General features: G+C 38.4%; 1 protein-coding gene across 5 annotated transcripts in view; it reads left to right on the top strand.

The window, feature by feature from the left end:
- Positions 1–13350, top strand: part of hdac8 (histone deacetylase 8) — an 85924-nt gene that overhangs the window by 18608 nt on the left and 53966 nt on the right. For all 5 annotated transcript variants that reach the window (XM_063060645.1, XM_063060644.1, XM_063060647.1 and 2 more), the window contains one exon: positions 6745–6886. In XM_063060645.1, coding sequence (XP_062916715.1) covers positions 6745–6886 — 142 coding nt within the window. The remainder of the gene's footprint in view (positions 1–6744; positions 6887–13350) is intronic.

Below are 13350 nucleotides of genomic sequence, written 5' to 3'. Positions count from 1 at the left end.
GGGAGGACGAACCAGGATAGAACTTGCATGGTGAGTGGTAGGGCACTGAGGAGTGTGGTAGAACAGAGAGATCTGGGAATACAGGTTCATAATTCCTTGAAAGTGGTGTCACAGGTAGCTAGGGTCAGAAGGAGAGCTTTTGGCACATTGGCCTTCATATATCAAGGTACTGAGTACAGGAGTTGGAATGATATTGTGAAGTTCTATAAGACTTTGGGGAGGCCTAACTTGATGTGTTATATGCAGTTCTGGTTACCTACCTACAGAAAATATATCAATAAGATTGAAAGAGTACAGAGAAAATTTACAAGGATGTTGCCAGGGCTTGAGGACCTGAATTACAGGGAAAGGTTGAATAGGTTGGGACTTTGTTCCCTAGACCCTTGGAGAATGAGGGGAGCTTTGATAGAGGTATGCAAAATTATGAAGGATATGGATAGGGTAAATGCAAATAGACTTTTTCCTCTGAAGTTGGGTGAGACTAGAACTAAATGTCATGGGTTAAGGGTGAAAGGTGGAATGTTTAAGGGAACATGGGGGAAAACTTCTTCACTCAGAAGGTGGTAAGAGTGTGAAACAAGCTGCCAGTGCAAATGGTGGGTGCGGGTGATTTCAACATTTAAGAGAAGTTTGGATAACTACATGGATGGGAGGGGTACAGAGGGCTATGTCCTGGTGCAAGTTGATGGGACTAGGCAGAATAATAGTTTGGCAGGAATTTGATGAGCTGAAAGGCTAGCTTTTGTGTTAGAGTGTTTTATGACTCAAAGATGATGCTGATTAAGATTGGATTTTCATTTCAATCAATTCTCTGAGCAATGCAAACTGGAAGCTGAAGCATAAAAAGATCATATACTCAATGGTTCCATTTAATATCAGAAAATGTAGACAGTATACAACGTGAAATTCTTGCTGTTCGCAGCCATCCACGAAAGCAAGAGAACCCCAAAGAATGAGTGATAGTAAAATGTTAGAACCCCAAAGCCCTCTCTCCTCTCCTCCCATGCACAAGCAGCAGCAAAGCATCAACTTCCCCCTCCCCTTCCCCCACTTATCTCAGCTGGAAGCATTAGCACCCACCAAGCAAGCAATCAATAGCAAAGTCCCCAAAGAAAGACCATGATTGTAGTACAACAAAAACTAATTGTTCATCTGATAATGCAACATGCCACAGGTTCTCAACTTCCTACAAAGGACAGAGAAGTGTCTCTCTTTCCACAGCGAGTGGGGAGACCAACAGAACAAAACAGCTCGCTGTTTATCACGTTACAGTCTGCTGTGTCACTTTTATTCTGAGTTCTCCGACTTGAGAATCGGCAGTAAACTCTCCCCCACCATCGAGAGAGAGAGAGATCGCCCGTGCAGAGGCCTCTGACAGCTGCATCCGCTGTCGTGATGTTCCATCCTGTCTCCGGTGACGCTTCAGTCAGCAACGCCAACATGGAATCGGTTCATCCATAGGGCCTCACCCTGACGGTAAGCATCTTCCAGGCTGCATCCTGGGGATATCGCAAACAGATGGTCGGTGAGCTCTGGGAGCGGGAACCATCACCATAAAGAACTGCATTTGAGTGCAGAAGCAGATCATGGACTCCAACAGAACCTCATCCACCTTGAAAAAGGAAAAGGAAACATTAAGGGAAGAAATTAAGGTGTATCACAGATGAGCTCGAAGAAGCCGTCCTCAGCCGACATCTTAGCTCTGCCCCAGTAAGAAAGATACTGCATCTTATTAGTTAATCTTACCTATTCTGTTGACAGGGATTTTGAACATTTCTTGCAAATAGGTGTTTTTTATATAGATTTCATTGTGTTCACCATCAGCATCAATATTTTTCTGGTGATAACTTTAAGGTTACTGTTATGTTTTCTGATGCCTACCTAGATTAAGTATCTAACCAGTACCTGTTTTCTTTCTCCACACCCTATGCTTCTCCTGGCTTAATGTTTACCATTGTTTATCTAAAGGCAAACTTATTGAGTTAGTGTTCCAATCCATCTCTGCCTTGTGAAGGAAACTGAACTGAAAAATAGGGAAGGTATTCTTCATTAATATAGGGCATTGATACAGCCACATCTGAAGTACCATTGGTCCAGTTATTTATAGTAAGGAGTGTAAATGTAGTGGGTTCTGTTTAATTGCACAATCTGTTAATTGGGACAGCCACTTATTGGGACAACTATTAAAGAACAAAAACTGATCAAGAAAATAACCAGGATTCCCTTCATTTATTTGGGACTTTGCCACTGGATATCAGGAGTGCAGCAGGATATCAGGAGTTTGTTTAATTGAGTTAGAAGTTGAAATTGCAGAGGATTAGAGAGGAAGGTATTGGTGACATCTCTGAAATTTTTGATCATGGTAAATGGATATAAAAGAACAAGACTTTTAAGCGAGAAGTGAAGGAGATAAAACAAGCAAGTGATGAGATGATTAAAGAATGGTAAAATTCCTACCTCTATTTGGCTGAACAGTGGTGAAAAGCAGAGTCAGAAGGGACTTCATTTAGGAAGCAAGTGTCATAACTTCCGAATCAGTTTTCCATCAGGGCCATGGTGATGAAGCAGTCATTCACAGAAAACCTGATCAGCAGACAGACATTCTGAAATGAGTTGTGAACTGGAGCAATGAGAGTTGCGTCTACAGGGTATTTGAGCAGAAAGAGGTGAATGGAAGAAGAATAGTGGAAGAAACACAAGAACCACTTGCCCTGTCAGTGCGCTGCATGAGAAGTTCTGCGAGAAAGATCGCTAAGTAATTGTAAAGAAAAAACAGTAGGACAGTCACAACCATAGTAGATATCAAAAACACTGGCTGTAAAGTAGACTAGGTTAATTGGAAATTCACTGATTATATGAAATAACTATAAACAGTTATGGTATCACAGGTATCCTAACAGAAACAGTAGTGAAAACTGAACAGAAAGAAAATGTTCTTTTAGAATTAAGTAATCAAAAAGGAAGACTTAAAAAAATATGGAAATGTGGATGATGCACAGTCACTGCAAGTCTGATGGGCTGAATGTTTCCTTCAGTGCCATAAAAATCAATAAACAGAATTTTAACAATCATTCTCATGGCATAATGTAGTTTGGTTCCCCACTTGAAGATTTCAGCTTTAAAAGTATAAATATTTAAATATTTTTCCTTAAAAATAATGTTTCTCTTTATAAAAAACGTCAGAGTATCTTCCATGTACTCATCTATAAAATGTTGCTGAGATTTTGGATAAGTTTCTTTGTCATCTAAAGCTTTGGCAGATTTGAAAAGTTTAGTCATAGTCCTTTTAATGTTAAACACATAACAACAATGTTATTTTTGTTTTTCACTTGTTATTCAGTAGGACAGGTTAACTTTTAGCAATCAAGTGCCACCCCAATGTTCTATATTTCCCAATTATAAGGAATCTGGTGCTCAAAGAGTTAACATTATCTGGCTGGAATACCTGCAAGAGGAATAATGGTCACAAGTACAGCTTCTTGTGATTTCCAAAAAGTAATTTGCTTGTGAAAAGTTCTGTACGTCCTGTCTGCCTGATTCAGAAGAGGATCTTCAACGTGAACGCGGCAGCCAAGTCTTTCTCTTGTTGCTAGGTGTTACGTAATCTCAGTCTGTATCTCGCAATAACTCTATAGATAAGGATTAGTGTCAGTCAGGTTGCCTGAAAGCTGGGACCATTCCAGTACAGAGGAATTTCAGTTCACAAAACTCTCATTATCTTTCACTTGAACCTGATCTAACAAAGGACCTTCTGTGGAACTGTTAGTAGCCTATACTGGGAAAGGACAAAGACAACCAGACTGGTGTTTCCTACCCTGAAATCCCCCTCTCTAGCTCTGAATTGGCTTTGGAAAGGGGGAAAAAAAAAAGAATTTCTGTTGATTGAAATAGAATGATGTATGGAGGGGGTAATGTAAGAAATGGTGTCTGCATCTGAATTTAAATTGGAAATGTTGTTCAAATCTTTGCTGCTTCAAATTAATCTGCTATATTAATGTTAATGTGGTGGACTTAAATAATACATTTCTTTTATTTTCTCTAGTATTAAAGAACTATTCAGAACAGAAATCTGACCAAGGAGCCCATTTTTAACCTTATCCTACCAGACACCTGGTAACAATGAGGCATCCAGAAAATTTTGGGTGACTTGATCTTGTTCTAGTTTACTGTCTTTTTCAATGGACGGACAAAGATATTTATACATCTTACAATAGTAAATTATGACGTTCAAGTCATGTTAATATGCAACTAATAATCAGTAAAGTTGTGTTGCTCACAAATAAGACTCTGCAGTCCCCAAAAAAAAGATGGAAGGGATTAATAAACATTGAAACTCAGGCAAATGAGAAATGTTAGCATCTACTGCAATATGAAGAAAGTTATCTCAAACTCCTTTAGTTGAAACCCTTTAATATGGAACAACCTAATGCATTTAGCATGATGATGCAAAAACTGAGAATTGTACAAAAAATGTATGTTTGAGTTTACTTTGATATATATTTCTTTCTTACAGCGTCTTTTTCTGAAGGGGAGGGGGTAATGAAAGGATTTGTTGTTCTGGGGAAAATAAGTGACTTTGAGAGGCTGAATTGTTTTTGTCTGATATAATACAGCTCTCAGGGTTTCACTGTAGAGTTACAGAGAGCTCGCAAAAGATTATAGAAGTTTCTTTCAGCTCAGGAAATAGTATGTGGCATTAGAAAGGCTGAAAAAGGAAGAGGAAAGAGATTTCTTGTTAGCTCTGAGCATATGCATTGAAAACAGAAACTGTGCAAAGAGCATTTTCAATTAACAGTGCTCTGAATTAGCTAACTACTGCTTGGACAATGTTAAAAGAGATGAAATTAGTTATAACAACCATGGATTTCAAAAGTGAATATCAATTTGCTCCCCATTTATGAGAGTATGTCTATATATGTTTGCATCTGTGTGTAAATGCATAATAATTGTGGGGTTGGCTCTAATTTTCACAACAGTTGAATAGCTGTTCAATATACAGTTGCAAGAAAAAGTATGTGAACCCTTTGCAATTACTTGGTTTTCTGCATTAATTACTCATAAATGTGATCTGATCTGATAAGTCACAATAATAGACAAACACGGTCTGCCTAAACTAGTAACACACAAACAATTGTACTTTTCATGTCATTATTGAACACATGGTTTAATTATTCACAGTCCAGACTGGAAAAAGTATGTGAACCCTTGTAACTAATAGCTGGTAGAACCTCTTTTAGCAGCAATAACCTCCACCAAACATTTCCAGTAGCTGCTGATCAGACTTGCACAATGGTGAGGAGGAACTTTATAGCATTCCTCCATACAAAAGTGTTCCAGTTCATCAATCTTTCTGGGATACCTTTCATGAACAGTCCTCTTCAGGTTATGCCACAGCATCTGATTTGGGTTAAGGTCTGGACTCTGACTTGGCCATTCTAAAACATAAATTTTCTTCTTCTTAAATCATTCTGTTGTTAATTTACTCTTGTTTCGGGTCATTGTCTTGTTGCATCATTCAACTTCTTTTGAGCTTCAGGTGATGGACTGTTACCCTGACATTTCTCATGTAAAATGTCTTAATACAATTTTGAATTCACCGTTCCCTCAACGCTTGCAAACTGGCCAGGTCCTGAGGCAGCAAAGCAGCCCCAAACCATGATGCTCCTTCCACCATGCTTCACAGTTGGGATAAAGATTTGGTGTTGGTGTGCAGTGTCCTTTTTCTTCCAAACATAGCGGTGCGCATTTCTGCCAGAAAGTTCAACTTTTGTCTCATCTGTTCACAGGACATTGTCCCAGAAGCATTATGGCACATCCAGGTGGTCTTTTGCAAACTTGAGCGGTACAACAATGTTTTTTGGAGAGCAGTGGTTTCCTCCATAGTGTCCTTCCCTTGGGTTCTTCTTCACCTCCTTCAGCATTGCACATTGTGCCCTTGATGTGATCTTTGCTGGATGCCCACTCATAGGGAGTGTAGCAACAGGACTGAATTTCCTCCATTTACAGACAACTTCTCTTATTGTGGACTGATCTCAGTCTTTAGAAAGACTCAGGTCTTTGGAAATGCTTTTGTAGCCTTTACCAGCTTCATGCATCTCTATAATTCTTCTAATGTCCTCTGAAAGTTGTTTTGATCGAAGCATAGTGCACATAGGCAGATTTTTTTTTGATAAAAGCAGACTCTGTCAGAAACCTGACTTTGTGTGTCTCTTTTATTGGGCAGGGCACGTCTACAACCCACACATCCTAGCTCATCTCATTGATTGGAACACGTGACTCCAAGTAGCTTTTGTAGAAGGCATTACCCCAGAGGTTCGCATACTTTTTGAACCTAGACTGTGATTATTTATGTGGTGTACTCAGTATTGACATGAAAAGCAGATTGTTTTTGTCTATTACTGTGACTCAGATGACGATCAAACCTCATTTTATGAGTAATTAATACAGAAAAACAATTTCAAAGGGTTTACAAACCTTTTCTTGCAACTGTGGTTTGAAAGCTCATGAGTAACGGTCATTAGAGTAACCTTTTCTCAAAGCATGATCATGACAATTTAAGGTTCACATAGAAATAGTGGCAGAAGGTGAGCAAGAAAAATAGAAAAAGAAAAGATCAGAGTATAATGAGATTTTTAAAAAAAGCCTGTACTGTGGTTGAGCTGTTTTTAGTTCAATGTTCATGTTTACTATTGAATTGGTTGAATCATTGTTTGACAACTTCTCTGCAATGCTTGCATGTTTCAGGTTATGACTGCCCTGCAACAGAAGGAGTGTTTGATTATGCTGCAGCTGTAGCTGGAGCCACTCTTACAGCGGCCCAGTGCTTGATGGACAAAAAATATCAAGTAGCAATAAATTGGCCTGGGGGATGGCATCATGCAAAAAAGTAAGTTTAGAAAGAAGTTTTTTTTACCAAGTTAACAACAAAAATAATCAGTGTAAATATAATTAGATTAAATTCTATTAATTAAACTTTTGTTTATATCTTTTAATATCTTTATAAGAGTTATACTTGAAGAACTTGACCTTTTCCAAAACTGGGCTTGGACATGAAATTTTACCTGGAGTTATGCTGTTCTGTGCTGAATTCAGAATGTTGAATTTCAGTCTGGATGTATTCAGTGTACTCGGATTTCCAGGATTTAATTTTTTTTAAAATATCTCTTTACTGATGTGGATATCGTAAGTAAGGCCTACATTTATGGCCCATCCCCAATCACTCGAGCGTGTGGTGGTAAGCCACCAATGTTCCCTCTAATTTGCAATGACTAGTGTGTGCAAAAAAACTTGTGCTGTGCAATTTTTTGCCATGACAACAACATGTACACACTGGATTTTATAGAGGTATTCATTTTGACATCGAGCAAAATGCTGTTAATAAAAACTTTGATCTCCTCAGGGTTTGATAATTTTCACTCTCATTCATTTGCACTCTTGCAAAACATATGTAGCAGGCCTGAGGCAGGTAATCAAGGATATTCTTGCCGGAGCTTTTGCACGCTGTCCACATGTGACCAGCATTCTAAATGGTGCTTAAAAAAGTTAAGTTTCCAAATATCACTCCACTTCTTACCACTTGCAAATTCTCCAGCAACTTTGGCATCACAATAATATACGCAGGTAACACCAGTTTCTGTATTGTACATAAATATTTCTCGTAGCTGGATGTTGCTGACCTTATGAGCTTTCGGTGTAGCAGTTTCGACTGTTTCATCAAGCCTTTCTGCTTTAAATGAACTACCAGTCCTTTTGCGCTTCATACCCTTTGCTTCTTTGGAATTCAACATAGTGAATCAATAATTTCTTCAATAAAATAAAACAAGTCAGTTCTAAAATCTGCAGACAAATCATCGCAAACTCAACGTTGTCAACACTGTCCGCATAAAAAACCAGAAAAAGAAATGTGATTGTGTACAATTGTGAAATATACCTAACATGCCGGTCATGAAGGGAATGGCGGCGTAAGGAAAAGGTCTCTCGACAAAAAAGAAGGTAAACTGCCCCAAAATCGAATTTAGACAAATACTTAATATTGCATAACTATATTAATAAAAGGGGCAAGGATGATGTCTAAGAACAAGAATAAAAAGTCCGCTTCGAAGGCTGATAAACATAAAGAGACGCAGCAAGGCGAAGGGCCTACCTCTCCCACGGCAAGCCAGGACGGAGATAATGAGGGGGAATCGGTGACTCTGTCTTTGATTCTCGGAGAGATTCGCGAGTTCCGACAAGATAACAGCAAACAGCTGGAAGATATTAAAGGAGAAATAGTAAAAACTAACTCGCGGATAGATGAAGCCGAAGCGAGGATTGTTGGAATTGAAGAGAAGCTACAAAATGCCGAGGAAGTGATAGCAGAAATGCTGAAGCTACAAGACCAACTCCAGTGGAAACTAATAGATCAAGAAGGCCGCTTGAGAAGGGAAAATGTGAGGATCTACGGAGTTCCCGAAGGAACCGAAGGTAAACCCGGATTGATGATTCCCTTCGTGGAGAAGCTGCTTAGAGAGAACCTTGATATACCGGCCGCAAAAGACCTACAGATAGAAAGGGCTCACCGTGCGTTGGCACCACAGCCTCCGGCAGGCGCCCAGCCCAGATCGATTCTGATCAGATTTCTCAGTTACAGAACGAAGGAAGAGGTGCTTAAAAGAGCATGGCAAAAGAAAGGTTTCATGTGGAACAACTGTAAAATCAGTTTAGACCACGACTACGCACCGGGGATTCTTGCCAGACGGAAGGAATATACGGAAACACGGAGAGTCCTGAAGGAAAACAACATCAGATTCCAGACCCTGTATCCAGCTCGGCTGAGAGTCTTTTACGACGAAGGGACAAAAACTTACGCTACGGTGGAGGAGGCAACGTCGGACCTGGCGGACCGGAGACTACCTATTAGAGTTATCACCCAACCGGAGTCGCTACTGGAGAGGATTCGGCAGAAGTCGTGGCAGTTAGTGGGGCGAGGACGCTCCATTCGAAACAGAGTGTCAAACTACAAGGAAAAGCTGCAAATATTCAGACGCGAATGTACAGAGAATACAGATTAATTAAGAGAAATGACTGAAAAGAGTAAATCGGACTTAAAAGTAAAATGAAAACTGGTAACTGAAAATAATCTAGGCGGAATAACTTGAATGATAGCAATATGGTCGAGACATAAATAGGAGAAAATTCTCTATGATTATTCAAACTGCTGAGGGCCCTCTAACACAGGGTGAAGATAGAGGTTATCCCTCTGAACTGAGGCGGGTCGGTGCTCAGGCCTCACTGTGGGAAGTCGGGGAAAATTTTCAAATGTTATACGTTCAGAAATGTCTAGGGTGTGGTTATATGTCTTGGCTTACTGTTGAGAAGGAATTGCTTACTGTTTGGTTAGAAAAGGAGAGTGCTTTTTTTCTACTAGAGAAAAATGCAAACTGAATTGGTAAAAATAATTTCCTATAATGTTAATGGGGTTTTGAATCCAATTAAAAGAAATAAGATTATGTCTAAATTGAAAAAAGAGAGGGCACAAATAGCTTTCCTCCAGGAAACACATATGAGCCAATCTGAACATGGAAAATTAAAAAGAATGGGCTTTAAGCATGTATTTTATTCATCATATAAATTGAGTCACAAAAGAGGGGTAGCTACTTTAATATCAAGTACTCTTAATTATGAACATATTTCAGAGACTAGAGACAAAGAAGGACCGTTTGTAAAAATCACAGGAAGAATAGAAGGTACAGAAATAACATTGCTGAATGTTTATGCTCCTCCAGGTAGTGAATGGTCATTTTATAGACACATTTTTGACCTAATGGTCAGTTCTCGAGGGGTAGTAGTTTGTGGAGGGGATTTTAATATTAGATTAAATCCTATATTAGATTCTTCAAGAATAGTTACTCAGAATAAACTTCTGACTCGGAAAGTGAATTCATTTTTGGAGGAGTTGGGAATTACAGATGCCTGGAGGGAATTGCACCCTACTAGTAAAGATTATACATATTACTCTTTCCCTCATTCAGCCTATTCAAGGATAGACTATTTCTTTATCTTTAATACAGATAGACTCAGGATAAAAAACTGTAATATTGCAACAATTGATCTGTCGGATCATAGCCCAGTCTCTATGTCTCTAATCCTGGAAAGGAAAATGAGGAAAACACTATGGAGGCTAAACTCACATATACTTAATAACCCAAAAGTAATGGAGAGATTAAGGGGAGAAATCAAAGAATATTTAGACCTTAATGACACGGGAGAAACATCACCAGTGATTTTATGGGATACATTGAAAGCTGTACTGAGAGGGAAAATTATTTCCATTACTACTCACATGAAAAAAATCAATGCACAAAAATTAGCAGACCTTCAAGGAAAATTAAAACAACTTCAAGTTGGAGATAGCAACAAAAGTAATTCAAATCGTAAACAGGAAATTAGGAAATTGCAAAGTGAAATTGATGATATTTATACATTGGAAACTCAAAGAAATTTTCTTTACCTGAGACAAAAGAATTATGAAGTAGGAGGTAAATCAGCTAGATTATTAGCATATAAATTACGAAAACAACAAGCAGACAATACAATTCATAAAATAAAGAATCCAAAGACAAAGCTTGTGGAGAGTACAATAGGGAAAATTCAAGAGAGTTTTGAAACGTATTATCGAGAGCTGTACTCCCAACCCCGGGCCCCCAATGAGCCCTATATAGACAGTGTATTGAATTTTTTAGATCTACCTAAACTTACAGGTTTACAAAATGAAAGTTTATTAGAACCAGTAACTGTCAAAGAACTGAACGTGGCCATCTCTAGGTTAAAGGCTGGAAAGTCCCCGGGTTCTGATGGGTTTACCTCAGAGTGGTACAAATCCCTGAAGTCACAGTTAGCCCCATTACTACTTAACACCTTTAATTGGATCTTGCAGAGAGGAGAAACTCCACCTTCCTGGAGAGAAGCGATTATTTCAGTTATTCCTAAAGAGGGTAAAGATAAACTAGAATGTGGCAATTATCGGCCAATTAGTGTTCTTAATTTAGATTACAAACTATTTACATCTATATTAGCGCGCAGATTGGAAAAGCTTTTACCTGGCCTAATCCATTTAGACCAGACTGGATTTATTCAACAAAGACAAACACAGGACAACATAAGGAGAACTCTGCACATATTAGAACAGGTTAATAAGAACGAGACAGAGACAATGGTAGTAGGATTGGACGTTGAGAAAGCTTTTGATTCGGTTAGTTGGGCATTCCTATACAGAGTGTTAGGAAGATTCGGCTTTCAAGAAAGGTTTATTAAAGTAATTCAGACTCTGTATGACAGCCCAACAGCCCGAATTAAGATAAATGGGGACCTCTCTGACTCCTTCATTTTAGAGAGAGGCACTAGACAGGGATGCCCAATTTCTCCTCTCCTTTTTGCGCTATATATTGACCCACTTGCCCAACTAATAAGACAGAGCGAAATCGTAAAAGGTATCAAGGTGGCAGGGATTGAACAGAAAGTGGCGTTATTCGCAGATGATGTTTTGGTCTATCTGAGTGAAGCAGAAAAATCATTTATAGGATTGTTTACACTGTTGGATGACTTTGGGAAAATATCAGGTTATAAAATAAATGTAAAGAAAACGCAGGTTATGTCCCTAAATTATACACCATCCAAAAAATTGCAGGATACATACGATCTTAAGTGGGAAGCTAAATCATTAAAATATTTAGGAATAACCCTGCCGAAGGATCTTTCAACACTGTCACAGGTAAATTATGGGCCATTAATCTCAGAGATAAAAGCAGATATGCATAGATGGAATCTTATCCCCTTTTTAAGTTTAAATTCAAGGATAAATACTATAAAAATGAATATTCTTCCTCGGTTATTATATCTTTTCCGTACTTTACCAGTGGAGGTGGATGATAATCAATGCAGGGAATGGGACAAATGGATTTCCCGCTTTATTTGGCAAGGAAGGAAACCTAGAATTCGATATAACACTTTACAGTTAGGGAAGGAAAGAGGAGGTATGGTTCTTCCTTGCCTGAGAAATTATTTTTATGCCTCACAGATAACCCCTCTGTTATATTGGTGTAATAGGGAATATAAGGCTAGATGGAAGGAAATAGAATTTGGATTAGTTGACAGTTTTCCTCTTCAGGCCTCAATAGCTGACAAAGGATTGATGGCCCAGTTGGAAAAATTTAATAATGCTTGGATAAATCTTACATTAAAAGTATGGCAGAAGGTGGTTAATTCATGTGGAATTAATAACATGCTAAAACTCTTTAGATGGTGTGCATATGATACCGAATTCCTTCCCAACAGAGGAGATAAAAGATTTGAGCTATGGATAAAGAAAGGTCTTACAACCTACCTCTCATTTATAGATAAAAGAGTATTACAAAGTTTCCAAATCCTGCAGGACAAACATGGCCTAGAACATAATGACTTTTTTAGGTACCTTCAAATACGAAACTATGTTAACCAGAGTTGTAGATATACAGACCTATCAACAGTAGAATTAGAATTTTTCAAGATTCTGAATTCGGCTTGCAGTTCAATACCTAGTAAATCAGTTTCTCGCCTATATAATGCACTCTCCCATGCTAAAAATGTAAATACACTGTATATTAAAGAGAAGTGGGAGAAAGAAGCGGGGTTGGTACTTTCAGAGGAGGCTTGGGGGAAAATCTGCAGCTTTCAATGGTCCTCGACTAATTCTTTGACTTGGAGAGAACATTGTTGGAAAAACATTATAAGATACTTCAAGACCCCATATCAGGAAAAATATAAAGATACAAATGTGATGTGTTGGAGAAGGTGCGGCTCTAAGGAGGCAAATCATTTTCATATTTTCTGGGATTGCCCTAAATTAAGTCTATTTTGGGAAGGTATTCATAGAACATTAGTTAAGGTACTTAGGTCCCAGATACCTCTGAACTTTGAGACGCTCTATTTGGGGCATGTATTGTTCCTTGAACAGAAGGAAGATATAAAGTTGCTGCAGGCCCTCTTAGCGGCAAGTAAGAAATCAATCACTAGAAAATGGCTAAATCCAATACCACCTACATTAAAAGATTGGTACGAAATTATCTTGGAAATATTTAAAATGGAAAAGTTGACCTACTCCCTGAGAACTCAAAAAGAAACATTTTATCAAATCTGGAATAAATGGATTGAATATATAACCCCAATGCGAGCAGACTTTAGATGACTCTCCTAATGATTGAAACTGCTCTTCTCATCAACACAGTAATATTGCTAACGTAAGCACCCCTACTCTAAATGTTTGTTGTTTTTTTTTGGAAAATAGAGAATTAACACAAGTAAAGGGAAAGATTTGGGAAAGGGATAAAAAAAAAG

The sequence above is a fragment of the Mobula hypostoma genome, chromosome 10 (assembly GCF_963921235.1).
Source record: "Mobula hypostoma chromosome 10, sMobHyp1.1, whole genome shotgun sequence".
In the NCBI taxonomy this organism is placed as follows: Eukaryota; Metazoa; Chordata; class Chondrichthyes; order Myliobatiformes; family Myliobatidae; genus Mobula; species Mobula hypostoma.
The sequence above is the reverse complement of the archived record's forward strand: the minus strand, read 5'-3'. Positions and strand labels throughout refer to the sequence as shown.